General features: G+C 50.7%; 1 protein-coding gene across 1 annotated transcript in view; it reads left to right on the forward strand.

Annotated features, from left to right (window-relative positions):
* KY (kyphoscoliosis peptidase) overlaps positions 1-17,879 on the forward strand; it is a 49,769-nt gene extending 31,890 nt beyond the window's left edge. The window contains exons 9-11 of the mRNA XM_025291408.3: positions 7,455-7,643; positions 9,178-9,368; positions 13,208-17,879. Coding sequence (XP_025147193.1) covers positions 7,455-7,643; positions 9,178-9,368; positions 13,208-14,103 — 1,276 coding nt within the window. The 3' untranslated portion in view covers positions 14,104-17,879. The remainder of the gene's footprint in view (positions 1-7,454; positions 7,644-9,177; positions 9,369-13,207) is intronic.
* The last annotated feature ends 9,494 nt before the right edge of the window (positions 17,880-27,373 follow it).

Consider the following 27,373-nt stretch of genomic DNA (forward strand, 5'->3'; position numbering starts at 1 on the left):
AATTATTTTCATCTTAATTTGCAAATTTGAAAACACTTGGGGTTTTAAGTCACAGAGTATATATTTCTTATCCAGTGGAAGTCTTCTTAGCATGGTATGGAAGGAGTGCCAGATTCACAGCCAGAAAGACTCTTTCAGGCCTCAGTTAGTTTCCCAGTCCTTGATCTCCAGTCCTTAACATCACAGCCAGAAAGACTCTTCCAGGCCTCAGTTAGTTTACCAGTCCTTGATCTCCAGTCCTTAACGTCCCACTCATTCGTTTTGCTCCCTTTGGAAGGCACTAAGCTTCTGGGTGCTGGTAGGGATCGGGGGCAGGAGAAGGGGACGACAGAGGATGAGATGGCCGGACGGCATCACTGACTCGATGGACGTGAGTTTGAGTGAACTCCGGGAGTTGGTGATGGACAGGGAGGCCTGGCGTGCTGAGGTTCATGGGGTCACAAAGAGTCGGACATGACTGAGCGACTGAACTGAACTGAACTGAAGCTTCTGGGAGCCTCAGTTTTCTCATCTATACACTGGGGACTCCACTGCCTACTGGTAGGAGTAAAGGAGAACTTGGGGGCTATTATTTTTAACCCTCCCTGTCCTCTCAGTATTGGAGTGTCTTTGCTCTGTAGAACTTTCCTACAGACCACATAGACTCACATAGGCTCAGAAAATTGACATTGGCCTTGAGTGGAACTGTCAACTCTTTGACCTGGTCCAGAGGCTTAACAAGGGCCATTTTCTGGCCTGAAGCTGATCATTAAAAGACCAAAGTTTTGCATTATTTAAAATTATGTTCCCACCTGGCAGTTACCCTGTGAAATACTCTCCACATAGCCTGGGATATTTAACAATAGCTCACAGTTCTCTGAATTCCTTTAACTTTGGCTTTAAAGATCAGTAACCTCAGCCATGCGTCTTTCCTAAGTCCTCTTCTCTTTAAAATAACTGCTGAAGGTTTGGTAAATTCATTAGCAGATCCCTTAATAACCAAGGACGTGTAATCCACACTTGCTGATTTATCCCTGCTTGGTTGTCAGAGTGGCCTCTCAGCAAGAGTTGTGTCCACATAGCTGGCATTACTTCTACCAGTCTAGTCTGCCTCCTTGCAATGGCCTCATTAAAGACTGATTTAATAAAGTAATTTGGTGGGGAATTCAGATATTTTTGCAACATCATTCATTTCCTCATCGTCTTTCTCAAGTAACCAGTGTGCCTTTTTTGTTAGCGCTGTTGCTTGTAACTGCTGGTCCAATTTCTTTCTGACTTTCTCTCGTCCAGCATTCATGTCTCTCCTTTTGCCTCAGTTCCCCGACAGCCTTCACGAATTCCGCTTCATTTCTTTGCAAGGGTCATGCTTAATTTCCCAGAGTTCTGCCAGCAAGTCAGCCTCCAGTTCAATTTCTTCCCCTGTTACCACGGCTCTAACACCACCAGCTAGCAGATTTTCCAGGGACTTTTGAGAAAGCCAAGAGCTTATTACCAGTTTCAGGCTTTGATGCGGAGGAGACTGGCTGTCACCAATCAGATGTCAGTCTGTTTCCCATGCATCTTCCAGCTGTCACAGTGGTGTGCTTCTGCTCCGCATCATGTCCCAGACAATCCCAGAACATTGCTTGGTTCCAGAGGCCCCGAAGGCTGGATATACAGGATAACCTTAAATTATCTCCATCCTATATGGCCTCTGAAAGGAACATCTAAACCCCACCACCCTTTTAGATACATCGAAGGACAGTGCTCATGAAGACGAATTGCATCACTATGGCAAACCAATCTTTAATTTTACTCTGTATACCACCTGGAAGTTTATGGATTGAAACAAATCTTGCCGTACAAAAAGGCTGGCGCAATGCAGATCCTCCTGAACTGGGCATGGGGACCCACAAGTCCTGGCACTGATGCCCCCAAGCCCTCTGTGTGTCTCTAGGCAAGTCAGCTTCCCTCTCTGAACTGCTGACTCCTCACTTGTCACAGAGGAGATCCTGAAGTCAACCTCCAAAAGCTCTAACAGGCCTATGGAGTGAGAATTATTACCATGATTACAGTTACTGACCTCACTGTAAGCAGGGGAGTGGCATAAGGAAAGGAGAAGAGGACCATATAGCAGAAATATAAACACTGCCAACTTTATAACAAATCAGCTACATAAACTGTGAAACATAAGTCATGGTTATGCATGTCATGCTGCAATGTGGAAACCACAAACTGGGTTTCCCTGGTGGCTCAGTTGGTAAAGAATCTGCCTGCAATGCAAGAGACCCAGATTCAATCTCTGGGTTGGGACGATCCCCTGGAGAAGGGAAAGGCTACCCACTCCAGTATTCTGGCCTGGAGAATTCTATGGACTCTATAGTCCATGGGGTCGGAAAGAGTCGGACATGACTGAGCAACTTTTGCTTTCACTTTCGTTTTGGAATTTTATATATATATATATATATATATATACACACACACACACTTCATTTTTATTGAAATCTAGTTGATTTGCAATGTGGTGTTAGTTTCAGGTATACAGCAAAATGATTCAGTTATACATATATATATATATATATTCATTTTTACATTCTCTTCCATTATAGATTATTTTAAGATATTGAATATAATTCCCTGTGCTATACGGTAGGACCTTGTTGGTTATCTATTTTATGTATAGTAGTGTGTATGTTTTAATCCCAAATTCCTACTTGATTTCCCCCCTCCTCCCCTTTGGGAACCATAAATTTGTTTTCTGTGACCTTCTTGAGGACCATTTTGGGAACTGCAGGCCCTAAAAAACTCTAATTCATGTGTTTGCCCAGTTAAACTGGCCGTTGGGCTTAAAGGTAATGAAACCGTGCTTCCTAATTTTACTATTAGAAATCACAGTGGTTTTCTCAAGACAGGAAAACAGAGCATGCTTCGCTACCTCTCCCACAGCTCTCGTCCTTTCCACCCTCCCTCTTTCCCATGTGGCCCCGACATCCAGGGAGAAGTGGTCAGAGCTAAGGAAGCCCACGGTGGTCAGGGGCTGATGTGTGGGGTGCACCGTCCACCCCAGGCCGCTCAGCCATCCTGCTGCCGGGGCCCAGATCGTCGCTGGTTTTTTTTTTTTTTTTTTTTAAATTGGAGGCTAATTACTTTACAATATTGTAGTAGTTTTTGCCATACATTCACATGAATCAGCCATGGGTGTACATGTGTTCCCCATCCTGAACTCCCCCCCCCCGCCACCTCCCCATCCCATCCCTCAGGGTCATCCCAGTGCACCAGCCCTGAGCACCCTGCTGTTTAAAGTGACAGTCACAGTCTGGATCCATCATCTCCTCAGCATTACCCCTGGCGCTGAGGTTTTCCAAACTGTCAAAAGTAAAAACCAAGACTCTGTAGCCTGAGGTTATTAGACACATCTTCTTGGCTGATATTTTGGGCTATAGGATGGCTGGTCGGGGTTCTTTAAGAGGTGGAAGTGTTTCTCATCCTCTGCCCCTTCTTCAGTGCTCTCTCAGATCTTCCCAGCAAATTCCTCCCCCTTTGGGTTTCCTGAAAGAGCGATGCTTAGTTGCTCAGTTGTGTCCAGCTCTTTGCGAGCCCGCCAGGTTCCTCTGTCCATGTGGATTCTCCAGGCAAGAATACTGGAGTGGGTTGCCATGCCCTACTCCAGGGAATCCTGCCAACCCAGGGATCAAACCCAGGTCTCCCGCATTGCAGGCGGGTTCTTTACTGTCTGAGCCACCAGGGAAGCCCAAGAGCTGTGCTTATCACTAGCATTTTTGTCATGGTTCACATATTCATTCTCTTCCTACTATGAGAACATCGAGGGTGGCCAGTGAGCTTTATTTTTAGAGCATCATAATTTATTATAGTATTTATTGCATTTCTAAATGAAATGACATGGGATATTATATCATACAGGGGATATGATCTCTTGTACAGTGTTTTGCACAGAGTGTGTACAGTCAGCAATCTTTGGAGGCCTGAGGTGGTTATGGGTCACCTGACCAGCAACCAGCAGCTAGAATGACTAGTTCCACATTTTTGCATGAGAGTTATGGATTATTAACAATAATGCTCTACATTATGACTGCTTTGTCCAACTCATCTTGCACACTGCTGCCAGGCAATAAAATATCCTCGTATCATAGTCAAGCATGGCAGAAGCTTACCGCTGAGGGGATTTTTTCATCTTTATTCTGCCCCAGGCATTCCCCACAGCCCTCCTAGCTTCTCCTCAGCCTGTCAGTGGAGAATCAACCCCTAGAGATCGTTTAATGCCAACCTTTCGTTTTGCCCGTAAATGAGCCTGGCAAGGTTACAATGGAGTGAACGGGTTCTCCTGGCTCAACCCAGGCCAGTCTCACCCCCTCCAGCCCCAAGCCCTCAGAGATCCCTTCCCAGGCACAGGGTGGGGCGTTCACGCTTATTCCCCGACTTGGTGCTCAAATCTGACCTCCAGTTTGGTCCTGGGTGGGAGGATACTTCTGCCCAGGGCCACAGCTTCTCCCAGGAGGATACTTAGCTCAAGCCAGCCCTCTACCGGCATCAACACCAGCCCATCTTTATCATAGCTCCCGGAGGCCACATGGGAACTCAGTGCCTTTCCTGCCTCCCCTGATGTCGGGTGGCTCTGAGTGGAGGACAAGCGTGCTCCTGAGGACCATAGCTCCCTTCCCCTTCCCTTGAAGCGGCCCCTTCCCCATCCTCCATGTGCCGGCCACTCATTTCTCCCTCCTCCAGTCCTAGAAATTCATGGGCACCAATGTTCTGGCCAAGAAAGGAAAATAACTCACTAAAAGTGTCATTTTCAAGTAGCACTTATGATTTTTTTTTCCAATTCAAAAAGCAACACATAATCATCATTGAAAATTTTAAAAATAGAGAGAAGCTTAAAGAAGAAAATTAAAATCACCCCAAATCCCATCACTAAGAGACCGGATGACTTCTGCGCTGTCTTCTCACTCTGCCCTCCCCCTCAGTTTCTGGTTCTCCGTGCACGCACACACACACACACACACTCAGGGATTGTGCTGATGATGGGGTTTTGTAGAAGGTTGTCAATTAACAGTGAATGTGTCAGGAGCATCTCTTATCTCGCTAAATATTTTTCACCACATTCCTTCTCCTTATCCACTCTCTGAGTATGTGGAGCCCTACCTCCAATGGAAGGCCCCTCCCATCCCATCATCTTTATCCCACCCCTCTGGCCTTGCACGCAGCCCTCCCCTCTCAGGGATTCCCTGGTGGCTCTGCAGTGCTGGAGGCTGGAGTTCAATCCCTGGGTTGGGAAGATCCCCTGGAAAAAGAAATGGCACCCCACTCCAGTATCCTTGCCTGGAAAATCCCATGGACAGAGGAGCCTGGCGGGCTACAGTCCATAGGATTGCAAAGGGTCGGACATGACTGAGCAACTGCATTTTCACTGCATTTTCACTTTCTTTCACTTTCTCCCCTCTCTAAGGGGAGGGTGTAAAAGACCTCTAAGTATTAGAGGCCTTTTTTCTCTAAGACTGCAAACTCATTCAGATCCCACCTCCTGAGAACAAATCCCCTGGGCCCGGCATCCCATTGTAGCCACATGAGGAGGGGGCTGTCCGGATGTGGCTGCTTCTTCCCCCTGCCCCTGCTCCAGGCTTCTGGACCTACCCATGCTGGGCCTCCTGCCTCTGGGGGGCCCTTCTGCTCCTGGAGTCAGTGTTCCCTTTCACCCGCAGAATCCTGACATGGGATCTACTTTCTCTTGCTCTCTGCTCGCACCCCCAAGTGCTTCCGAAATCCTTCCCACGGGCCCAGCTGGTCTGTTCTCATGGGATTTCTTTGACAGCCTGGGGAGCCTGAATCTCCTTTTGTGAAGCGGCAGGCAGAAGGGACGGGGAGGTGGGAGGCATGGGGTGGCTGTAAAACTTCCCAACCCATAAGGAGCCTTGGCAGGGCAGGCCTGCCGCTGAGCAGAAGAGGGGAGTTCAGGCCGTGTGAGGATGTGAGTAGCGCCCTTGGCAGGGTGGAATCTGGTGATTTGCAAGCTCCACATCTTGCCCCACTCGTTCTCTCAACAAGTGTTATGTAAATGCAGATAAGTCATATTTAATCCAATATGCTGCTAATTGTTCGTTAAGCATTCGTTTTTATATGGATAATGTCCAATTTCTGTCCCCATGCCTGTCCTATGGCCATTTCACCCCATTACCCTAAGGCTCCATGACCTCTTCTTTAGAGCAACTGAGGCTGCAGATCTGCTCCTGGAGGGACCCCCACCAGGCATTTCCCTGATAGAGGCCCAGCCACACTAGGAGCGCAGCCCCAGTTCATGTGAGAGGAGGGCGGATTCGGCAGACAGCTCATGCTGAGCCCCATCTGACGGGCTGGTGCAAGCATCCTGGGTATCACCGGTTTGGGTGTTGATTACACCAAGCTTCCACAGTGAAAGGAAAGGGGTCTTGAAAAAGGAGTCCCTTGTTCTAACTCATACAAAGGCCCCAGAAAGGCTAGCACAGAGGGTCCCCTGGGTCAGAAGAGCAGCCCACTCCTTGACTGCCATGAAGGGGGTTAGGGCTGCTGAAGGGCAGGGCCAGCTGCCCTTGGCAGGATTCTCAGGGTGCTTGCTGTAGCTGTGGGGTGATGCCCACAGCTCGGGTCTGAGCCTCAGGGTCTCAGCTACACGTGCCCAGTGTGTGTATAATTTGCCCATGTTGTCTCCAGAGGTGACCAGCGCCCACCTGCCACTGTCCAGGCCAGCTTGTTGTGAGCACTGGGGGAATGCATTGTCAAAGGGGTCTTGATAAAAGCTTGGCTGACCGGTCATCACTTCCACTCCCGGAATGACAGCTGTCAGGAACTCTGAAATCATGGCCAGGCCATTTAGTCAGAAAATAGCCTTAATGCACCATGGTGGTCCTGGCAGTGGGCCAGTCCTCTCCAGGTCCAGGCAGGGACCCCAGCTAGCCTGCCCCAGGGGTCCTCCCACAGCTGTCTGTGGGCTGGACGTGGAGGGGAGGTGGGCTCAGCTTCCTCCTGCACCCTCATATCCAGCACCCCCACCCCGACACCTAGGTGTCACCTAGACCCAGCTCCCCAGCCATGTGTCTAGAGTCACTCTGGTTTTTCTAGCACATTGTCCTGCCCCTGGTTTCCATGTTCACCGGGTGGAACTCGCTGTTGCACCGGTGTCCTCCTACAGCTGCCAGCAGAACCCCCAGGTCAATTCAGGGGAGAGACAGTCCCAAGGGCTGTGTACAGACTGGAGGAGCCTGCAGCCAGTCTGTCTGTGCCGGAGGTGGCGGGGGACCAGCCAGCCCATGTCGCCTCCAGCCCCCACCTCTGCAGATAAAAGCCCTCAGGCTGTGTGTGTGTGACTGTGTGAAAGGCAGGAAATAGGAGAGGTATGGAGGGACTGACAGCAGACAGGCCTGAGGCAGGGCCACAGACAGACAGACTTGCGGGGGCGGAGGGACCCCCGGCAGGAGCCGCCTCTCAGAGCCTGTGTCCCGCCCCAGGATTGCTGGAGTGCAGTGCGTGACCGTGCCTGGCTACTCCAAAGGCTTTGGCTACCAGCTGGGGCAGAGCTTCTCTGGGGAGTTTGACCACGCCTGGAATGCCGTGTTCCTGGAGGGGAGATGGCACCTGGTGGACAGCACCTGGGGCAGTGGCCTGGTGGATTCCTCTACGTCCAAATTCACCTTCCTGTGAGTACCTCAGCTCTGCGGGGGTCTGGTCAATGGAGACAGGGGAGGCAGGAGCCTGAAGGAGGCGGCAGTGGAGAAGGCCAGTGGAAGGAGAAGGAGAGCTGGGGGCCTCTGTGTGCTGCGGACCCTCACCCCCTTCCTCTGGCTTCAGGGGTGAGCTAGCTCCAGGCTGGTGACAGGAGCCCAGACCTTTCTGTCACCTCACCCTTCACTGTCTCAGTTCCCCCTCTGGCTCCCCAGCACTCCTTTTCCACCCAAGGGCTAAAAGCACAGAGTCTGCCCACAGGGCAAGTGCCAAGAAAGGCAGGGTTGAGAACCTCCTTTGTCTGGAGGTTCCCATCAGGCTTTTAAAAAGGCCTAGTCGCTCAGTCGTGTCCGACTTTTTGCCACCCCACGGACTGTAGCCCACCAGGCTCCTCTGTCCATAGAATTCTCCAGGCAAGAATACTGGAGTAGGTTGCCATTTCCTTCTCCAGGGGATCTTCCCAACCCAGGGATCGAACCAGGGTCTCCTACATTGCAGGCAGATTCTTTACCTTCTGAGCCACCAGAGACTCATAGTCGGGCCTTTGGCCATTGACTATGTTATTATTTGAGATGCCAGGATTCTCTCCTACTGCTTCTCCCAGGTACCAGGGCTTCTCCTCCTCCTTTCCAGTGTAAATGCAGCCATATCCCACCTCTGAGGGAGGGGGTCTGGCTTGTGGGAAGGGGTGTCAGGGTGCCCAGCATCCCTGTGGGCATTGCAGGGCAGGGTGGCTGGGGGGGCAGGTCTGGAACACATCTGTCCTCCAAGGCTCTGGCCTTAGCCTTATCAGCAGCTCAAATGCCTTTTCATCCAGAAAAATGAGAGTACCGCCCCACTTGTGCAGTTTAAATCCTGACAGCCCTGCATGCGTGGCAGACACCATGGGTACACTCAGCCCATACTGGGAGGAGGTGTCAGTCACACCCTCCTTTGCTCCATCAGCTCTGAGTGCTGCCTGCCTTGGGCTGAGTGAAGGCTCTCCCATCTCGGAGGAGTCCCCCCTTCTCCTGATCCTCATCACTGACCTCTAGAGAGCTGCGTCTAGCCAGCCCCGGGGACTATATCAGGGCCTCCCCCCTGCACAGCTGCCCACAACAGGTCACAGAGAGCATGGAGCTGGCTCCCCAGTCTCCCTGCCTGCCCTCCCTTCACGCCGCTGGCACCTGTCCCTGGGTCCTGGCTTTGGTCCCTTCAGATCCCTTGGTTTTTGAGAGCAGGGGAACCCATTCTCTGCCTGGACTCGCACTGCCAGGCAGTGGCCGTCTCTTAAAAGGGGGTCTCAGATCCTGCTTTGTCTCCTATCTCTGGAAGCAGCTGCTGAGGGGGCATCTGCCACACCCACATCAGGGTTGGAGATGGTGCCTCTTCCCGTTGGGTTGTGGGTAGGACCCCCCATGTGTTACCTTCAAGAAGGCCCCAAAGACCCTCTGTGGGCCCTGCCTGCCCCTCTGCATGGCCAGGGCCTGTGCCTCCAGCATGGCTTCTGACCAGCTGTCCCTCCTCCAGCTACAACGAATTCTACTTCCTCACCCACCCTGCACTGTTCATCGAGGACCATTTCCCAGACAACAAGAACTGGCAACTGCTCAAACCCCCTCAATCCCTGAGGCAGTTTGAGAACAACATGTATCACAAGAGTGAGTTCTACAACAAGGGGATGCTGAGCGCCCAGCCGCAGACTTCCATCATCAAAACAGGTAACTGGGTTCATGGGCTGCCCTGCCAGTGCCCAGCTCAGTGGAAGCGGTATGTGGGGGCTGTTCAGGGGCGACTGAGGCTGCCTAGGTCATCAGGCCATCAGGGTAAGACGCAGCCGCAGGTCACATTTGTAAGGACAGAAGCCCATCCCACCAGCATAAACCAAGACAGGGGCATGCAGCTCCGGAGGGCTGAGCTTTTGGCCAGGCATGCTGGGGAGACAGGGCTAGTGGCCCCGTGCTGGGGGAGCCTCTCTCAGCTCACACAGCGGGGAAAGGACTGCTTCAGCCTGGCTTCCAACGCCTTGCAGCTCAGGTGCGCAACAGAAGCTCCTAAACTCCTGGTGTGTGCATGCTAAGTTGTTACGGTCATGTCTGACTCTGAGACCCTGTGGACTGTAGCCCTCCAGGCTTCTCTGTCCATGGGGCTCTCCAGGCAAGAATATTGGAGTGGTTACCGTGCCCTCCTACAGGGGATCTTCCCGACCCAGGGATGGAACCCGCGTCTCCTCCATTGCAGGCAGGTTCTTTACTACTAATGCCATTTGGGAGGCCCCAAACCCCTCCCAACAGGCCCCACAGGCCTCCCAACAGCCCCAGATGAGCTCTGGCCTTCTCGCCTGAGCACACAGGCAGCCCTTGGTGGGAGTGTAGAGCTGCACTGACCCCGCTGGGCTGAGCCCTAACTGTGGTGCTGTCCCCCCTTGGGACCCGGCGCCCAAATGCCTCCCAGTCCACATCCAGCTGCCCATGGCCCCTGTGGAGAGATGGGGAGCTAATGCCAGCCCAGGCCAGCCTTGTGGACAGCTAGGGGTCCTGTACATCCAGCCCAGGGGAAGTTGCCTGGAAAAGGCTGGCTCTGCCTGCAGGCAGGAAGGAGGCAGATGAACAGGCATCCAGGTGGTGAGGGGAGCCCTCAGAGGCCGGGCTGCATCCCTGGAGCCCAGCCTTCATCTGGGGCACCTGAGCTCACATGTGGGAGACCTGCTGGGTCCTCCCTGAAACATGTTCGTCCCTGTCTCCCGTGATGCCTGCTCTCCGCCAGTTCCCAACACTCTGCTGCTCAGCAGCCCCCTTCCTGATAAAGCCCCCAGCACTCTCTCCTGGGAGACCCCCACTGCTCCCCCACTAGGTCTTTAGGCCACTGGCATGCAGAACCCGACCCAGCTTGGCCAACGCATGCCCACACTCAGGTGACGGGGCACCCATGTTAGTCCTAGCCGATTCTTCCCTTCAACCTCACAACGGTCTCCATAACCAGGCTGCCGAGCTCTGGGATAATTTTTAAGACGATGAATGCCTCCTGCTGCTAAAATAACAGCGTGAGGCTGCTGTCTCAGAGTGTGCCTGTGCCCCCTGGATGCCTGTCAGACAAGGGCTGCTCCAGCCAGCAGGGGCCACAGGGAGGACTGCGCCAGGTCACACATACGTCAAAACAGTGCCACCAAGGAGCTTGCCTCTTTAAGAGACAGAGAAATGTAAACACTGGGTTTCTGAATATACAGTAAACCTAAAATTTGATTGCATATTCATGAAGCATATTTAAAGAATAGTTCTTTGCCGGAGCTAGTTTTGTTAAGAGTGGAGATGTAAAGAAAGCAGAGAGGGAAACAGGTAGGCTAAATGAGGGTGACGGAGGGGTGAGGGGAGGAGGTCACAGGCTCTAACAGAGTCCCAGGGGTCTCTGATCCTTTATTTCCAGCCTTCCCAGCCATTCAGCTCACCTTCACCAGGAACCCCCTGAGGTGGGCATCCCAGCCAGGCCCAGGACAAGGCAAGAAAGGAGACAGGCGGGCCCTTCCCTGTGGCACCCACACCCAGCAGGGAGGATCCACATTACCCATCACTGATACATTACTATACTGCTAAGTTCCCTGGAGGAGAGGGAGGGCCAGGAGGGCAGCTTCCAGGTCACTCAGCCGCCTGCCCTACCCCAGGGCATCAGAAAAGACTTCTTTGTGGTCAGAATATTGCCTTGAGGTCTTAGCCAGGTTTGGGGGACACTGAGCATATGTGAGGGCCCTGGAACATGAAGGGGTATCCCCCTGGAGCAGGTACAGGAATACCATGTGGGCCTGAGGATGGGCTGACTTGGGCAAGGCAGAGGGGACAAGCCTCTCCTCTGGCCTCCAGTTTGATTGTGACACATGGAAGGGAGCCCCAGGGTGACTGGGTAGATATTTTCAGGAGCCCTTGAGCTACCATGTGGAGATGCCAGGAGCCCTCCATGCATCAAAGGTGAATTGCACGGGGACCTCTAGGGCGCGACTTGGAGCAGGACAGGGTCCATAGGGCTGAGGGAGCTTCTGCCCCCTGAAGAGGGATTCAACTGAGAGAAGTTGATAGTGATCTGCTGTTCTTGGTCACTCTCCTCTGGAGGTCACCGTGTCTCATGGTGGCTGATAGCCGTGGAGAAGGAGCATACACAAAGAAAACAGCACAAAAGCACAAAGAATACCACCATTCGTGTAATGGAAAGGAAAAGGAATCAGAGGCGGTGGGGAGGCCAGGCTGGGGAGGGTGGCAGATGCAAGACGAGCAGCAAGGTGGCTGTATGATCGGTGACCCAGATCCTCCAAGGAAGTCACTGAAGACCTGGAGGATGGGGGCCAAAGCCAGGTTTCAGAGAGCTGAATGAGTGGGAGGGAGCTGCAGCAGGTAGGGGCATGGGAGGAGAGGCAGGTGAGGTGTTGGCAGCGCCTGAGAAGGCAGGGAACGTCTTCTGGTTGGAAGAGCCTTCTGGTTGGAAGAAGGCGGTGGGGGCAGGGGGCGGGGAGGCCAGTGGAGCCCCCTTCCCCGTGTGGGGATCTCACTCCCAAGATGGGAGGTAGCACTGAATGCAGCAACTGAGCAGCCTGGAGTTTGGCCTCGTGGCTGATTAGGTGGGAAGTCTCAGGGACACTCATCCTACAGCATCCTTGAGCATGGCTTTCTGCCTCCAGAGCAGGAACTCTGGACCCCGATGGGGGAGAGGCAAGTGTGAATGAGACACTGGGAGGAGGGGCAGGTGATCAGCTTCTGAGGGAGGGGAAGGAAAGGCTCTCAGAGAAGTCCTGCCCCTCCCTGTGGTCCTGCAAAGCAGCGGTGACCAGGGAGGGGAGTGCCCGTGGGCTGTAAAGACAGAGAACTGACCCCCCATACCCCACAGCAATGACCAGGACAGAGGAAGACAGCACTGGAGGGCAAGGGGCGAGGCGTGTGTGGGATGCACACGATCCTCTTGTGCACTCGACTCCATTCAGGAAGCATGGCCTGGAGTGGAGGGTGGAGGTGGGGGTGCGGGGAGGACCCGCAAGGAAGCAGTTCTGACTCTGGAGCACAGTCTCTAGAAGGGAAGCATCCAGCAAGTTTTTAAGGTGATTGTTGACATGCCAGCTGTGAAGGGAGCAGGGTGAAGCAGGACTTGAGACTTGGAGGCAAAGTCAGAGATGGCTCTCCAACCAGGGTCTTGGCCCTCCGTGCCCCTCAGCCCTCTCCCCTGCCCTGGAATCAGGTTAAGCACCCTGGCAACATTCACCTGATGTGAATCAAATGGGCAAGGCAAGCACGTATGACTGGGGGCAGATTTTTCTTGAGACCCACCACCCCCAGCTTGCAGTTCTCGAAGAGAACCACCCAGAGGGGTGAGAACCCTTCCAGAGGTGTGCTGCCACTGGCTTATATGATGTTCAGTGAGGTCATGCTGGTGGCTTAAAATAATTGGGTGAAGGTGTTTCCACCAGGGAAATGGGCAGATGCTGTAAGTCAGGGTTCCCCGCCCAGAGATCCTATTGTTACACGATTACCAGCATGTCAGCACAGGTCGGACTCCTCTCACCTGATCCTGGCTCTCCCCACAGTGAATGGAAAGGCCACGGTCACCATCGAGAGCTGTTCTCCGACGCTGTTCATGTTCATGCTCAATGGCAAGCAGGAGCACGGGCTGCTGAGCCTCCGGAAGAATGGAATGAAGCTGGATGTGTACCCCCCGACCGCGGGCACCCACAAGCTGCAGATCTTTGCCAAAGGCAACTCAGAGATCTACAGCTCCGTGCTGGAGTACACGCTCAAGTGCCACTGTGCAGACATGGACGTCCGGCTGCCAGCTGAGCTGCACCAGCCCGTGGGCCCCAGCTGGTTCTCGGAGCAGATGGGCATCACCAAGCCGTCCCACCCTGAGCCCGTCATCTACACCAGCGACGGGCGCTGCTCCGTCAGCTTCGGTGTGGAGGAGGGCATCAGCGTCCTGGCTTCACTGCATGGAGACGATGGCCCCATCACCGAGGAGACCCAGCGACGCTACATCTTCCAGCTGCACCGGGAGAAGCGGACGGAGCTGAAGGTACAGCTGCCCCACGCCGGCAAGTTTGCACTCAAGATCTTCGTCAAGAAGAGGCAGGAACCGGGCAACTACCTCTTCGTCTTCAATTACCTCATCTGCTGTACCAACACCAAGGTGAACTGGCCCGTGTTCCCCGAGAGCTTTGGCAACTGGGGGGTGGACAATGAGCTGCTGGAGCCGCTGTCGGGAGTGCTGCCCGCCAACCGCAATGTCCCGTTCAAACTGAAGCTGCACGGCGTCGCCAAAGCCCTGGTGAAGGGGCAGGACACGTGGCCGCTGACCCTGAGCCCCGAGGGCTACTGGGAGGGCAGCTGCAGCACCGCAGGCTGCCGGGAGGTGTACGTCATGGTGCTGGAGAACGCCAACCACAGCTTCTACTCCTACATCCTCAAGTACCAGGTCAACGCCCAGTGAGGGCCACCTGCCACCCCCACCCCTGCTGGGCCACGCACAGAGCCCGGACACCACTGAGTCTGCATGGAATCCCTTCTGGACCTCTGCCTCGTGTTCCTGTTCTGCCGGAGGCTGCGATGTCAGTGGCCAAGGGGACAGAGGCAAAGGCCCTTTAGACGACAAAGGTGCTATGTAAATCCAAGGTATTGTAACTGTATTCACTGCCCAGACACCCCCCTTCTTGTGCTAACGCTGTCCTTGTTGTTCTCGGGCTGGTGTGGGGAAGCAGGACTGCTGCCCAGGGCCAAACACCTTTCCGTGATGGGGAGAGAGAAGCAGGCGTGATCCGTGAGGCTGAGTCATCCTGAATTCTCAAGCCCCTTCCCAGGAGCTGCACAGAACTTCTCACCAACTCTCGGACCCCAGGGGAGGTCAGACTGTCATCTTCTTTCCAGACCTGACCACCTCCTGCATTCCTGATGCTGCTTCTTATTCTTCCAAGTCCTGAGAAGGAAGGTGTGGAGAGGAAGCTAACTGCCCCCCAACTAGCCCGGCAGCCGAGGGCCTCCACAATCCCTGTATGTGCCTGAAATGTGGCACCAGAAACGTCACGGGAGACTGCAGCCTGCTTGTGTTCTGGGTGGGGGCCAGAGAGGCAGGGATGCATGGCAGTCCCGCCACCCTAGTCTCAGGATGTAAGACCCCTGACTCTGCTCTCAGAGGGATTAATACCATCTACTCGGTCTATCAGCAGTTCACTCAGCTCCTGTAAGCCCTCTCAGAGCCTGTGCCTCAGGTCCCAACCTGAAACCCACACTGGGAACCCCAGGAGGCTTCTGGGCCCTTAGGGACCCCTGGCAATAACCCTCAAAAAGACTTCAGGTGAAGTAGTAAGAACGGTGCAGTCCTGGGGGCCCCCACAATATCAGAGTCCCACCAGCCTCAAGATCTCTATCACTAAGGCCACACCTGGGGGACCTCGACCTGCCCTGGGAGCAGTTTCTATCCCATGTCCCTTCCTTCCTCTCAAGAGAGACCCCCAGGCTCTGCCTTCTGTAGGGACTGTCCAGAGCTCCTTGTTTGCTCAGGCCTGAGAAGTCTCGCCTGCCCAGCCAGCCCTTAGCAGCACCTCAGGCCAGTGTTGCCATGGCAACAGCAGAAAGACTGGCTCCAATGAGGGCAGCAGGAGGGAAGGATGGAGAGGCCCTGAGAGGCCCTGCATGGCCGCTGCAGCACCATCCCAGCACATGGAGAGGTTGGAGGTGGTCTCACCTGCCCTCCTGGCTCCTTCGGCTCTGCAGCCCCACTTACCAGGGCCTGGGCCTGGAAGAGCCAGCACTGCCCAGTACTCCCCTCCCTGCACTGCTGTTCTGGATGCCCCGGGCTAGCTACAGCCAAAGCTGCTGGGGATCCTCACGCCTCCTTGCCTTCATCCTGACATTTGTGTATTCAGCGAATGTTCGTGGAGCACTTAACCAGGTACTGTGTAAGCCAATCCTCCGTGCTGGGGCTGCAGCCCTGCCCCAGCCGTCCCAGAGCAAGGGTGGCAGCTGCCGCCCTTGCCCAAGCCTGTTTCAAGTTCCAGGCTCCCAAACACTCCAGTCCATCATCTCCCTAAGGTCCCACCCCACAAAGATCCCCACCAGCCCCAGCATGGACCCGGTCCAGAGGAATGTCTCAGGGGGCCCATCCTCCACCAGGCGGGCGGCCCTGGAACACGAGGGCAGTACACCACGGTGGGCTGAGCTGCCCTGGCCTGTGTCCAGCATCCTCTGGCAGGCTCTGCCACCCAGGCATTCAGCACTGTGTCACTCACGCCTGGAAAATGCACAAAGGCTGCAGAGGCGGAACTGCTGTGCACCACGACAGGGGAACAAGAGGAGTTTTTACACCCTGGAAACAGCCTTTTCTCACCCCTTTGATTTTATGGGCTGAAAGAAATGCGCTGTGTTTCATCAAAATAGTAAGTGCCTTCTATGACTCATGTCACTCACTGGACCCAGAGCTGGCTGCTAGTCCTGCTGGGAAAAACTTGCATCCTCTACAAAACAATATAATTAGTCTATACATTCTGGAGCACACAAAGGATGCCACCCAGCAAAACAGGAGCTGTCCCAAGCAGGAGACGGTGGCCCAGCCTCGCCAAGCGCCTGGGAGCATCAGCAACCCCTCCCTGTTCATTTAACTAGGCGCCCCCCGCTCCTTGTAAAGACAGCTGTAGGCACAGACAACACCTGCATTTCTTTCCACTGAAGTAAAAATACATGAAATTAAATCCAGTCTTCATGAATTTTTACACGCATGCTGCTCAGGGTAGAATTCGGGGTTGCATTTTGAAGTCTTTTATTCAAATCCCCGTCTTTGTTTCCCGACCGAGGCGTTCTAGCGGCCAGTGGAATGGCACGGGCGTCCCCTGCTGTTCGAAATGCGGAGCTGCAGGTGCTGCAAACTCCCGTGAGGCTGGGGTTTTTTGCAGCATTTGAAAAAATGCGGCTGGGATGTTTATATTAAATTCGCTGAGTGCCTTCTCGTGGCTTCTCGGAGTTGTCTCATGTATCCGTGGAGCACGCCGTTCCCACACACGTTGTGAAGCGAGGCAAGGAACTGCCTGGCATGGTGCGAAGACGAGAACGTGATAACGGTTTGGGAATATTTTACCCGGAAATCGGGTGGAAGTGGATGGGACAGTCTGACCACATTCATTCGTAAGTCAGTGAAAAATTGGAACTGATGTAACTCAGAAAGCTTTTGCTGCAAGTCCTAGGATGGCAGCCCTGAAGCCACAGAAGGGCGTAGAGGGTCGGGGAGGGTGGGAGAGCGGGACGAGGCAAACGGGCGAAAACCCCAACTGCAATTAACTTCTGTTCAACTTGTTTTGGAAGCGCCACCAGCACAGCTGGACTCTGCCTCCAATCTGATTGTGATCATTGTGTGTTCCCCATATGTTACATTGTCCCACCAGGACAAACCCTGACAGCCTGCTGAGATTAAGAGGAAATAAATAGATTAACTGAAGCATGAAGGATTTAGGCTAGACATAAAGAAGTATTTCCTGTTGTTAAGCAGGAGGGACAAGTTGCCAAGAAAGTTTGTGAAATCCTCTTCTCAAAGGACTGGAAAAGTAGAAAAAATTTCTCTGTGGTCTTGGGTCTTTGCTGCCATGCTAACCAGTTCTTTCCAAACCAGTTTAATTCTTGAAATTCACTGGATCACCCACAGCAAACGGGGGACCGAATAGCATGGTAGCGTCCTTTGCTGTTGGCAAAGCTTTCCGAGGTGAGAGGTGGTGTGCATCTGCGTCCCCCGTCAGTTTATCTGAGGTCGATCATTTCTTTTCATTTGGATGCATAGCTGGAGCTTTGAAGAGGTGATTACTTTTCATAACGTGTGCATTGAGTTGTGTGGGCCACTGGCTGTTAGGTATGATTTCCCCTCATTGTTGCTGGTGTTGTTTTTCAATAAAATTTATATTCATTTTTACCCAACAATGTAATTATCGATCCATTCTTATCACTGTTCTCACAAGTAGGAGAAAAAAAACACTTTCATGTTCAAAGTGAACGTTAGGGAAAAAAATCAATGTCCCAGCTATTTGAATGTGATGGTGAGATGCAAATAGAATGTCAGGCAAATAGCTATTTCACATTAAAGGAAACATAATTAGGTTAGCTCCAGCCCCTCTCCAGCTCACATGCCTTTGAAGAACATGAAGGCAGTGAATCTTGTTTAATTTGAAAATTTTTAAGTTGATCCTAATTTCTATTTTTAATGGGAGAAAAAAAAATGTTCCAAAAATGCCCATCAGCCTACTTTTTGTTGTTGTGAATATATATATAAATATATATTCCTTGATATTCATATACTTGTAGAAACTTTCCAGCAGGTTACCTAAACAGATTATTCATAAATTAGACATTTAGGGCAATATAGCAAATGAAAATCTAGACACCTCTGAGAAGCTGCTGTAACCATGGAGACCATTCTTGTAGCTGTCGTGTGAAGGACAAAAAGAATTCATGTTCCCAAATTTGGCCTTGTTGCGCTCCTCGCCGCTAGACCCACAAACACGAGCCCGCACACGCTTCTCCTTACCCAGGCTTCCACGACTGACCCATATCTTTAACAGCATGTTAAAGGGAAGTCCAAAGAAACTGTCTCCGAATAATAGAAGGAAGAACTCTCAAGTTGTTAGAACAGTCTGAAAGTGCCAGCCCTGAGGTTGCCGTGGATGACCTCTAAAGTCCCTTCCAGTCCGGAGAGTTTGTGATGCTGTGTCTCCGTGAACAGATGCTGGCAGGCGGTAGGCCTGAGATTGTCAGTGGCGGAGCATCTGAAGGGCCCTGCTGTGTTAAGAGCCTGCCCTGCAGCCCGCACCAGACTGCGCTGCTGGCTCTTTTCTTGCCCGAGGGCAAGGGGCTGGAGAAAACCCAGCAGAGGGACCAAAGGGGAAGCCGCCGCCTCTGACAGGATGTTGCTTCTCTCTGATTCTGCGAACAGAACTAAAGAAAACCAAAAGTCAGGCAGCAACTGGGATGCCCCCTCTTGGATGTCCTGCCGGCCTCCCTGAGTCAAAAGACTCTTAACCCAGGTCACTTCTCTCCCCCAGATTGCCTCCTCCTGGACTGCCAACACAGTACATGTATCCCCAAGCCCAAAGTCAGACTCATGGTGGCCACTACCGACTCCTGCATCCCTTTCAGTGAGAAATCTGCTCCATTCCGCCGGGTTCCATATTTGACCTGCTCCTCCAACTCCATGTCCACTCCACTCCAAAACCTTTGTCATCGTTCAGGCCCTCCTCATCTCTCAGGGATACATGTGATTGCTTCCTATAATGACAAAAAGAATAAACACTTTTACTGGCAAAGTCTGAATATTTTCAGGGCTGTCTTCAGGAGGGTTGATGTCTCAGAAAACAATAGTCCAGTGAACATCAGAGCTCCTGGTTCTTTAAGCATCATTGTCCCCAAGGCTAATCCTCTCAAGAGAAGTGCCTGCAGGATGAGACATAAAAGAGACAAAATGCCCTCAAGATCCTTGTGTATCCAGTGGCAAAACTGAGACATGAGGTTTTGAGAACAAATGAGAAGGAAACGTGGACTTAAAACAGCTCTCCAGATGCTTGGTCATTGCTACCTGGCACACTGGCTTAAGGATTCTGAGGTCACAGTGGGCTCAGTAGGAAAGTGGACTGTGATTAGCTGGTGATCCTTAGACACTGGATTGAAGGGTGAGGTGTGCCATGCATTTGCCGAGTCTGACTAAAAGGAAGGCAAACCCAAGCTAAGACCAAATGACACAGGAGATTATTCAGACCAGTGGGTGAGTGCTGGCTTCCCAGCAAACTCACCCACTGACAACCAGTCAACTCCCACCATAGGCGCAAGGATGCTCTGGACGTATCTTGACAGCCTCTGGGCTCCAAGAGGAGCCCACCCAACCCACCGCATGGAGCACCCAAACGCATAGCGCTCCAGGAAGAATGAGGCACCCTGAACTTGTGCGCTTTTTCATCTCATGATGAAAGGGTACTTTGCATTTAGGCTAAACGACCACTGTGTGTTCAAAGTGAACATCAGTTCTTTCAAAAACAAAATTCTAGACCATTGGCTTATTTACAGCATTGTTGACCCAAGAGGTTTCCTTTTCCAACTAACTAAAAAGTATACGCAACGAGCACCTTTGCCTCTGTGGGAAATGTGGGTTTACAGGAAGACAAAGATTGCCACCTGGCTGTGTGCACTCCTGGTGTTCACCTCCAGGAAGCAGTCAGGGAACTGATTGATCCGAGGAGTGCCCTGCTTCCTGGGGGGCTGCCGCCCTCAGCTTGTGCTGGGATTGCTTTGTTTCCATCCGGGGGATGGCTGACTGCCTCCACGACACAAGGAATCAGCCATCATTTCACCCTGGCTGTGCGGGGACCAGGTAGGGACTCCCCACTCCAGACCGGTGGGGAGGGCGGTGGGGAGGTTTGTGCCATGAGGGCAGAGGGGCAGCCACACCGTGAATGGCCGAGAAGAACTGGTGCACGTGATTACTGGAGAACAGATGTCAGGAGTGAGGGGCCTCTGGCAGCTCCCATATGGACAGAGTGCTGATGGAGGAGGAAAGTGTACATAGAAGAAATGACTGCGGGATGACAAATTGTCCAGTGAACAAACGGTCTGCCAATATGTATTAATATATGTATTAGTGTGTATGTGAACACCAAGCGGAATCTGAAAGTTAACATTGATCATTTCATCATATTACAAAAAATTAAATGTAGCCAAGATACCGCAGGCATTTGGAGGCTGCCCCCGACTCCATCCTGTGTGGTCATCCCGCCCTCAGGACTGGGGTGAATGTGGATACCGTGAACTTTTCACGTCCGTTTCATCTGCACTAGACCCCTTCCCCACCTCCCAGGAGAAACAACAGAGAGAATCTGATCCCATGAGGAAATCGCCTCTGTTAAAGCTTCACTTGACATTTTTAGAGCTCAGCAATAGTGTTCAAAGTCCATTTTAAAAAGAAGCCAATGGGCTTCTTCCTGGAAAGGTGACCTCTTAGCCTATGGTTGCTGATGACTGTAAGCTGTCATGTGGGGTCAAAAGCCACAAATGCAGGATTGGAGCCTTGGTTTCTCTCTGTAAACCCTGGCTTGACTGGGGGCTCCCCAGAGACCCCTTCCAGCAGAGCTCCCAAGGCTGGGGGAGCCCTGCAGCCCAGACCCATGGATGACATCTGAATGGTACAAGAGTTAAAGGCACCAACTCTGCAGTCAGCCACCGGGATTCCATCCCTGCTCGGCCCCCTACCGCTGCTGTTGGCAAGTTAGCGAGCCTCCCATCTCAGTGTCCTCAGCAGTAAAATGGGGGTAATCATAACACCCACCACGGAAGCTTCTTACAGGGTTTGAATGAATGAACAAGGGCACAGTAAACAAAGTCCCCGGAGAAGGCAATGGCACCCCACTCCAGTACTCTTGCCTGGAAAATCCCATGGATGGAGGATCACAGTGGGCTGCAGTCCATAAGGTCGCGAAGAGTCGGACACGACTGAGCGACTTCCCTTTCACTTTTCACTTTCATGCATTGGAGAAGGAAATGGCAACTCACTCCAGTGTTCTTGCCTGGAGAATCCCAGGGACGGTGGAGCCTGGTGGGCTGCCGTCTATGGGGTCGCACAGAGTCGAACACGACTGAAGCGACTTAGCAGCAGCAGCAGCAGCAAACAAAGTCCCAGCACTAGGGCGCTCAGTGAGGCTCAGCTGTCATCAGCACCACACCAGATTTCCGCAGCCCGGGCGAAGATACTGACGGGTTGCGTGTTGTTTCCTGAAGAATCTGAAGGTCTAGGCCCCTCATAAAATCATACCAGCCCCTGACCTAATAAGAAGAAACCCTGTCTCCAACTGTTGGCCACTCTGTCTCTCCTAGAATCTTCCAGAGACCAGGAGCATAGCTAAGCAGCTATTACATTATTAGCACCCCTTTGAAAGGAGCCTTGAGAACAGTCGGCCAGTCTGCACACTGGCTGGGGAACATATCTGTTACATTCCAGGACCACCGTGTGGCAGGAGCCCTGAGCCCCCAGTGCAAGACCCATCTGAGGCACCCAACCCCACTCTCCCTTCCCCACCTCCTGCTTCAGACAAAAGGGTGGAAATTCTTACTTTCTCTCAGTAATATTTAGTACACTTTTGTAGACCTCTGAGCATCTTTTATCAGATGTATTTCTAGATATGTATGGATGTATTTTTCATGATGCAGTAAATGGTATCAATTTTTAAGTTCATTTTCTACTGTTTTTTCCTAGTGTATAGAAACACTACCTGAAATCATGCAGTGTGTTCTTTGTGGATGCGTACAAATACAAAGATATGGTTGTGAAATTAGAAGGGCCACAGAAGTTTTCAGCAATCTGTTATGTTAAGTTTTAAAGCATATATGATGAAATGCTGGCATTTGTTAAATACAGGGGGAAATGAACCATCCATATCACCATCTAAGAAAAAGAATCTTTGCCAAACCCAGATCATGAAGATTTTCTCCTGTTTTCTTCTAGAGGTTTTATCTCTTAATGAAAGTCACTCTGTTCTATGATCTCTGTTCTCTCAGGGGGATGGAAGGAACATGTGGCAGCCAGCCAGCTGCCATGGCGTCAGTGTCCCTCGGAGCCCTGCAGACAAGGGAAGGTGGCCTGTCCTCCTGTGGTCCTACCCACCCCCTGTCCTGGGGGCCTTGGCTGTGGTGACGGACACTGGCCCCAGGTCAGCCTTATCACCCCCATACTTGGTGCAGGCAGAGTTTGCAAACCTTACTGATCAGCCTGTACAGTGTTAGTTGATTCCAACATTTAAAAATCAATGGACTTCCCTGGGGGGGTCCAGTGGCTAAGACTTCACTTTCCAGTGCAGGGGGGTGCCAGTTCTATCCCTGGTCAAGGAGCTAGGATCCCACATGCCTCATGACCAAAAAAATCAAAACATAAAACAGAAGCAATGTTGTTACAAAATTCAGTAAAGACTTTAAAATGGTCCACATCAAAAAAATCTTTAAAAATTTTAAAAAATAAAATAGCATTTAAAGGACTTCTCTGGTGGTCCCGTGGCTAAGACTCTGAGCTCCCAATGCAGGGACCCAGGTTAATTCCTGGTCAGGGAACTAGATCCCACATGCTGCAACTAGAGACCCTGCATGCCACAGCAAAGATCCTGACTCCCACTACTAACACTCAACACAGCCAAATAAATAAATATCTAAAAAATAAGATAGTATTTTAAATAAATAAATAGAAGTGAAAAATCCCATCAAAATCTGATTGACAACCTTTCCCGAGAAGCCTGTGAAAACCTCCACAAGGAAGAGAGCTGCAGCGTCCCCTTTGGACAGGCCAGCTGCCCAGGTGCCCCCACGCCTCTGCCTCTGATTGTCTCCCAGACCCTAAGGCCACCCGCCCCTGAATGGACGCTTTCCTACAGCTGCCCTCTATAGTGGTGGGTATTACCTGTGAGGTCCCAGCTACAGCTTTTTGATTCTCTTCCCTATTCAGCATCTCACCTGGCCTCACGACAGCTCACGACAGCCTCGCTGAGTGAGTATCAGAGTCTACATTCTGCATATGAAGAAACTGCCCAAGGGTGTACAGCTGCTAAGTGGAGAGCTGGCTTTGAGGCTTCCCTCTGCGCACTCAGACTCATTTCACTCAGCCCATTGCCCTGGGCACTGGGGCCGTCTTTACGCATTGACGATGCAAATTGCTAAGGGCGCAGGTGTGTTACTAGACCCTCTGAGCACACTTGTCAGAGGTTCTGGGAGCAAGAAGGGAGCTGGGGTCTGTGTCGCCAGCATCCTCAGGGAATTGCAGGAGCTCACGCTGCAAAGATGAGAAGTTTGCTTGATTAAATATTTGATGAATGAATTAATAAATGGATGAACTGTCATCTGAGTAGCCCACATACATTTAACCATTAATCAAAACACATTTTAGCTGCAGAAATATTTTAGCTCAGGCATAAAGGAAGGGGAGGGAGGGTTGCCTAACCCGCTCCAGACCCTCCCTCACCACCGAGGTCCTTTCTGCTCATTTAAGGGAGGACTTTCCAGGAAAAGCATAGACAATAATCTGTGCACAACCCTCTGGGGTAAACTGGAAAGGATTTAAGGGTGTCTATTGGAGACAAAACTCATTAGATTTTCCCTGCAATATGTAATTAAGATGATAAAAATAAAATGCAAGTATTAGGAAAGACATTGAACTTATATAAAACTTCTAATATGATCATTTCAAAATTTTTAATGAAAGCCCTGAGCTTTCTTTCATGATCTTAACATTTTTATTGAAATATAGTTGATTTATAATATTGTATTAGTTTCAGGTGTAAGCAAAGTAATTCAGTTATATATTTTACAGATTATGTTTCATTATGTTAATATAAAATATTGAATACTGGTCCCTGTATTACACAGTAAGTTCTTGTTTCTTATCTATTTTACATGTAATAGTTTGTATCTGTTAATTCTATACTCTTAATTTATCCCTCCTATAAGTTTGCTTTCTATTTCTTTGAGTCTGTTTGTTTTATAGATAAATTCATTTTTCACATGCCACATATAAGTGATATTGTATGATATTTGCCTTTCTCTGTCTGACTTGCCTCACTTAGTATGATAATCTCTGGGTCCATCCATGTTACTGCAAATGGCAATATTTCATTTTTTAAGGGTTGAGTAGTATTCCATTGTGTATATGTACCACCTCTTCTTTATGCCTTCCTCTGTCGATGGACACTTAGGTTGCCTCCACGTCCTGGCGATTGTAAATAGTGCTGCGATGAACACTGGGTGCATTGGTCTTTTGGAGCTAGAGTTTTTGTTTCTTCCAGGGATGTGCCCAAAAGTAGGACTGCTGGAACATATGGTACTTCTAATTTTAGTTTTTAATGAACCTTCAGACATTCTCCACAGTGGTCAACCCAGCTTACATTCCCACCAGCAGTATTTGCGGGATCCCTTTTCTCCACACCCTCTTCAGTATTTATTATTTGTATTCTTTTTGATGATAGCCATCTGACCAAAATGGGATATTGTGGTTTTGATTTTCATTTCTCTAATGATTAGCAACATTGAGCATCTTTTCACATGCCTGCTGGCCATCTGTATGTCTTAAGAGAAATGTCTCTTTTGGTCTTTGCCCATTTTTTGATTGGGTTGTTAGTTTTTTTGATATTGAATTGTATGAGTTATTTGTATATTTTGGAAGTTAACTCCTTGTTGGTCACATCACTTAAAAGTATTTTCTCCCTTTCTGTAAGTCGACTTTTCAGCTGGTTGATGGTTTCCTTTGCTGTGCAAAAGCTTTTGTTGATTAATGACCTTAACTTTTTATATCAGGACTTATGCTGGAATTTGTTAAAAACAATTCCTAAGATGTTTTTAGCTAACAGTGTCTTTAAATTCTTTCTAGTCCACTTTGATGAGAAACTTATTATTTTCACTACAAAAGAGTGATAATTTTCTTTACAACATTAATTTGAAGATTGCTGCTGCTACTGCTGCTAAGTCGCTTTAGTCGTGTCTGACTCTGTGCGACCCCATAGACGGCAGCCCACCAGGCTCCCCCCATCCCTGGGATTCTCCAGGCAAGAACACTGGCATGGGTTGTCATTTCCTTCTCCAATTTGAAGATTACAACACCACAAAATGTATTTAAAAACTAATTGCAATTCCTGTTCTTTAACTGACAGATTTATTGTTGAAGTTTCTAGTAATATTATGGAGAGATTTTGAATCCAATCAAACGTTTTTAGATCAACTGTTAAATTATGAGAAACACTAATTTAGGGAACTTCTGTTTCTTGTTGGAGCAGTCATCTTGCTGCTGGCTTGGGATGACAGGCAACAGACACAGCAGAGAGGTACAAGTATCTGACCATTGCTGGATAAAACGTTTGCTTTGTCTATAGGATTTAATTTTAGGCCAGGGGTCCAAAATGAATGTCTGGAGATTCAGAGACAACTGGATTATTTTGTGAAGACAGATTCAGGCCTGCCATCTAGAGTAGGACCCACAGGAACACCAACTGGCTTCTCTGTTACCAACCAGAGCTCTTGGCCTCATGAATCAGTAGAAATTGATCAGAGGCCAGAGGAGACATTCAGGCAAGGCTTTACTGTGGCCGCTGCTGCAGGAGAGTGGAGCGAGAATAAGTCCCCTTGCTTGTTGGGGCGGGGATGGGTGCCCAGGGTGGGGGTTAGGGCCAGCTGGATCTTATATCCTTATGTTGGGTGAGGGTAGGGCCAGATGCGTGGTTTAGGTGGTCTGCCTATCCGTTGGTGGTGCTGTGTGGGGTTTTGGTCTTTCTGTATTTTGCCGTTAGTAATTTGCCCCAACTGAGCATGCACACTCTTAGTTTTAGTCCTTTACAGCTTCTTTGTATTTTGGTGTTTGAGGAGACTTTTGTCCAGGTGCAAGCCCTGCAGCAAAGGGTCCCAGGTGTCTCACCTGCACCAACTACCCTCCCCTTGTCCCTTGCCCCACAGTCCCCAGGTGGCTGCACTTGGGCCACACAATTCTCCTTGCATGCACAGAGCCCCAGCTCCCCCGTGTGTCATGGCTCCTTGTCCACGGCAGACAGTGGCATTCTCTGCTGCTCTGTTGGAGGAGACATCGGAGTGGTCCAGCTTCTCCCTGATCTCCCACTGGGCTTGTCACCTATAGGGAGCATGGGCTGCTTGACCAAGCCTAGTTTTCCCCCAAGTAGCCCCAGGTCAGGCGCTCTGACCCTCCCAGGCTTGACCTGGCTATCCTAAATTCTGACGGCAGCCAAGGGCCCAGGGTCCCCCATAACTCAGGTGGAATGATCTGACCTGTTGAGTGCATGACACTAGCTCTCCAAGATTCCCAAAAAGGGCACCCCTTGCACAAGTCAGCGTGTGATCTCATCCAAAGACTGAGTCCTTAGAATCACAGGTGACGCTAAGCACAAATATTGCCGCCACCACACAAATGAATGTTCACAGACAACCAGACTGACCAGGGACAAGGTGAAGCATGAGTGAACTCTAAGCCTCTAAATGCTTAACCTGGAGTCCATGGACTCCCAGCCAAGGGATCCAAGGAGAGAATTGAAGTTTCTATGAACTTGGATGGAAAAGCTTGATGTCCTTCTTCTCAACTGAAGCTCTAATTGAAAGTTAGTTTCCATTCTATTAGGAATCTTAGCAACAAACTACAGCAGTGTTAACAGTACCTGCAGTTTTATTCCAAGAGAAATTAAGATACTTTCACGTCTGACAGCGAGTGTTGCAGACACTCAGAATAGTGTGTTCATGCATCATTGCTTCAAAACCTAGTGGGCAGTGGACCTGACACTCAATCTCGTTATTTAATGAGTTAATAAAGAGGTCCATGTCATACCTTATCACAAATTTACTTCTTAGTAGATTTTGAGAATTGAATGTCAATGTAATTGGTTTTCTTTTTAACACTATATATCTTATTTTGTGGACTTGGTCACTGTTTTGAGGGATCCATAGGCTTCATCACTCTGCCAGAGAAGTCCCTGGCACGCAAAGGCTAAGGACCTTAAGTGTCTAAAGCCCCAGGCCCAGTGGTCTGGGAAGTACAGGGGGACCATCAGGGGAAGGGAGAGCTGGTAGGAAGAAGAGAGGCCGCTCCCTCACTCCATCCCGGCACTGAGCAGATGCTATGCAGCCTTTCCTATTCTGCTTTGGTACATGTCTAAGGAACAATTATTAACACTTTGAGGACTTTCAGATCTCTAGAAAACAGTTTGAGAAATGTG

The sequence above is a fragment of the Bubalus bubalis genome, chromosome 1 (genome assembly GCF_019923935.1).
Source record: "Bubalus bubalis isolate 160015118507 breed Murrah chromosome 1, NDDB_SH_1, whole genome shotgun sequence".
Classification (NCBI taxonomy): domain Eukaryota; kingdom Metazoa; phylum Chordata; class Mammalia; order Artiodactyla; family Bovidae; genus Bubalus; species Bubalus bubalis.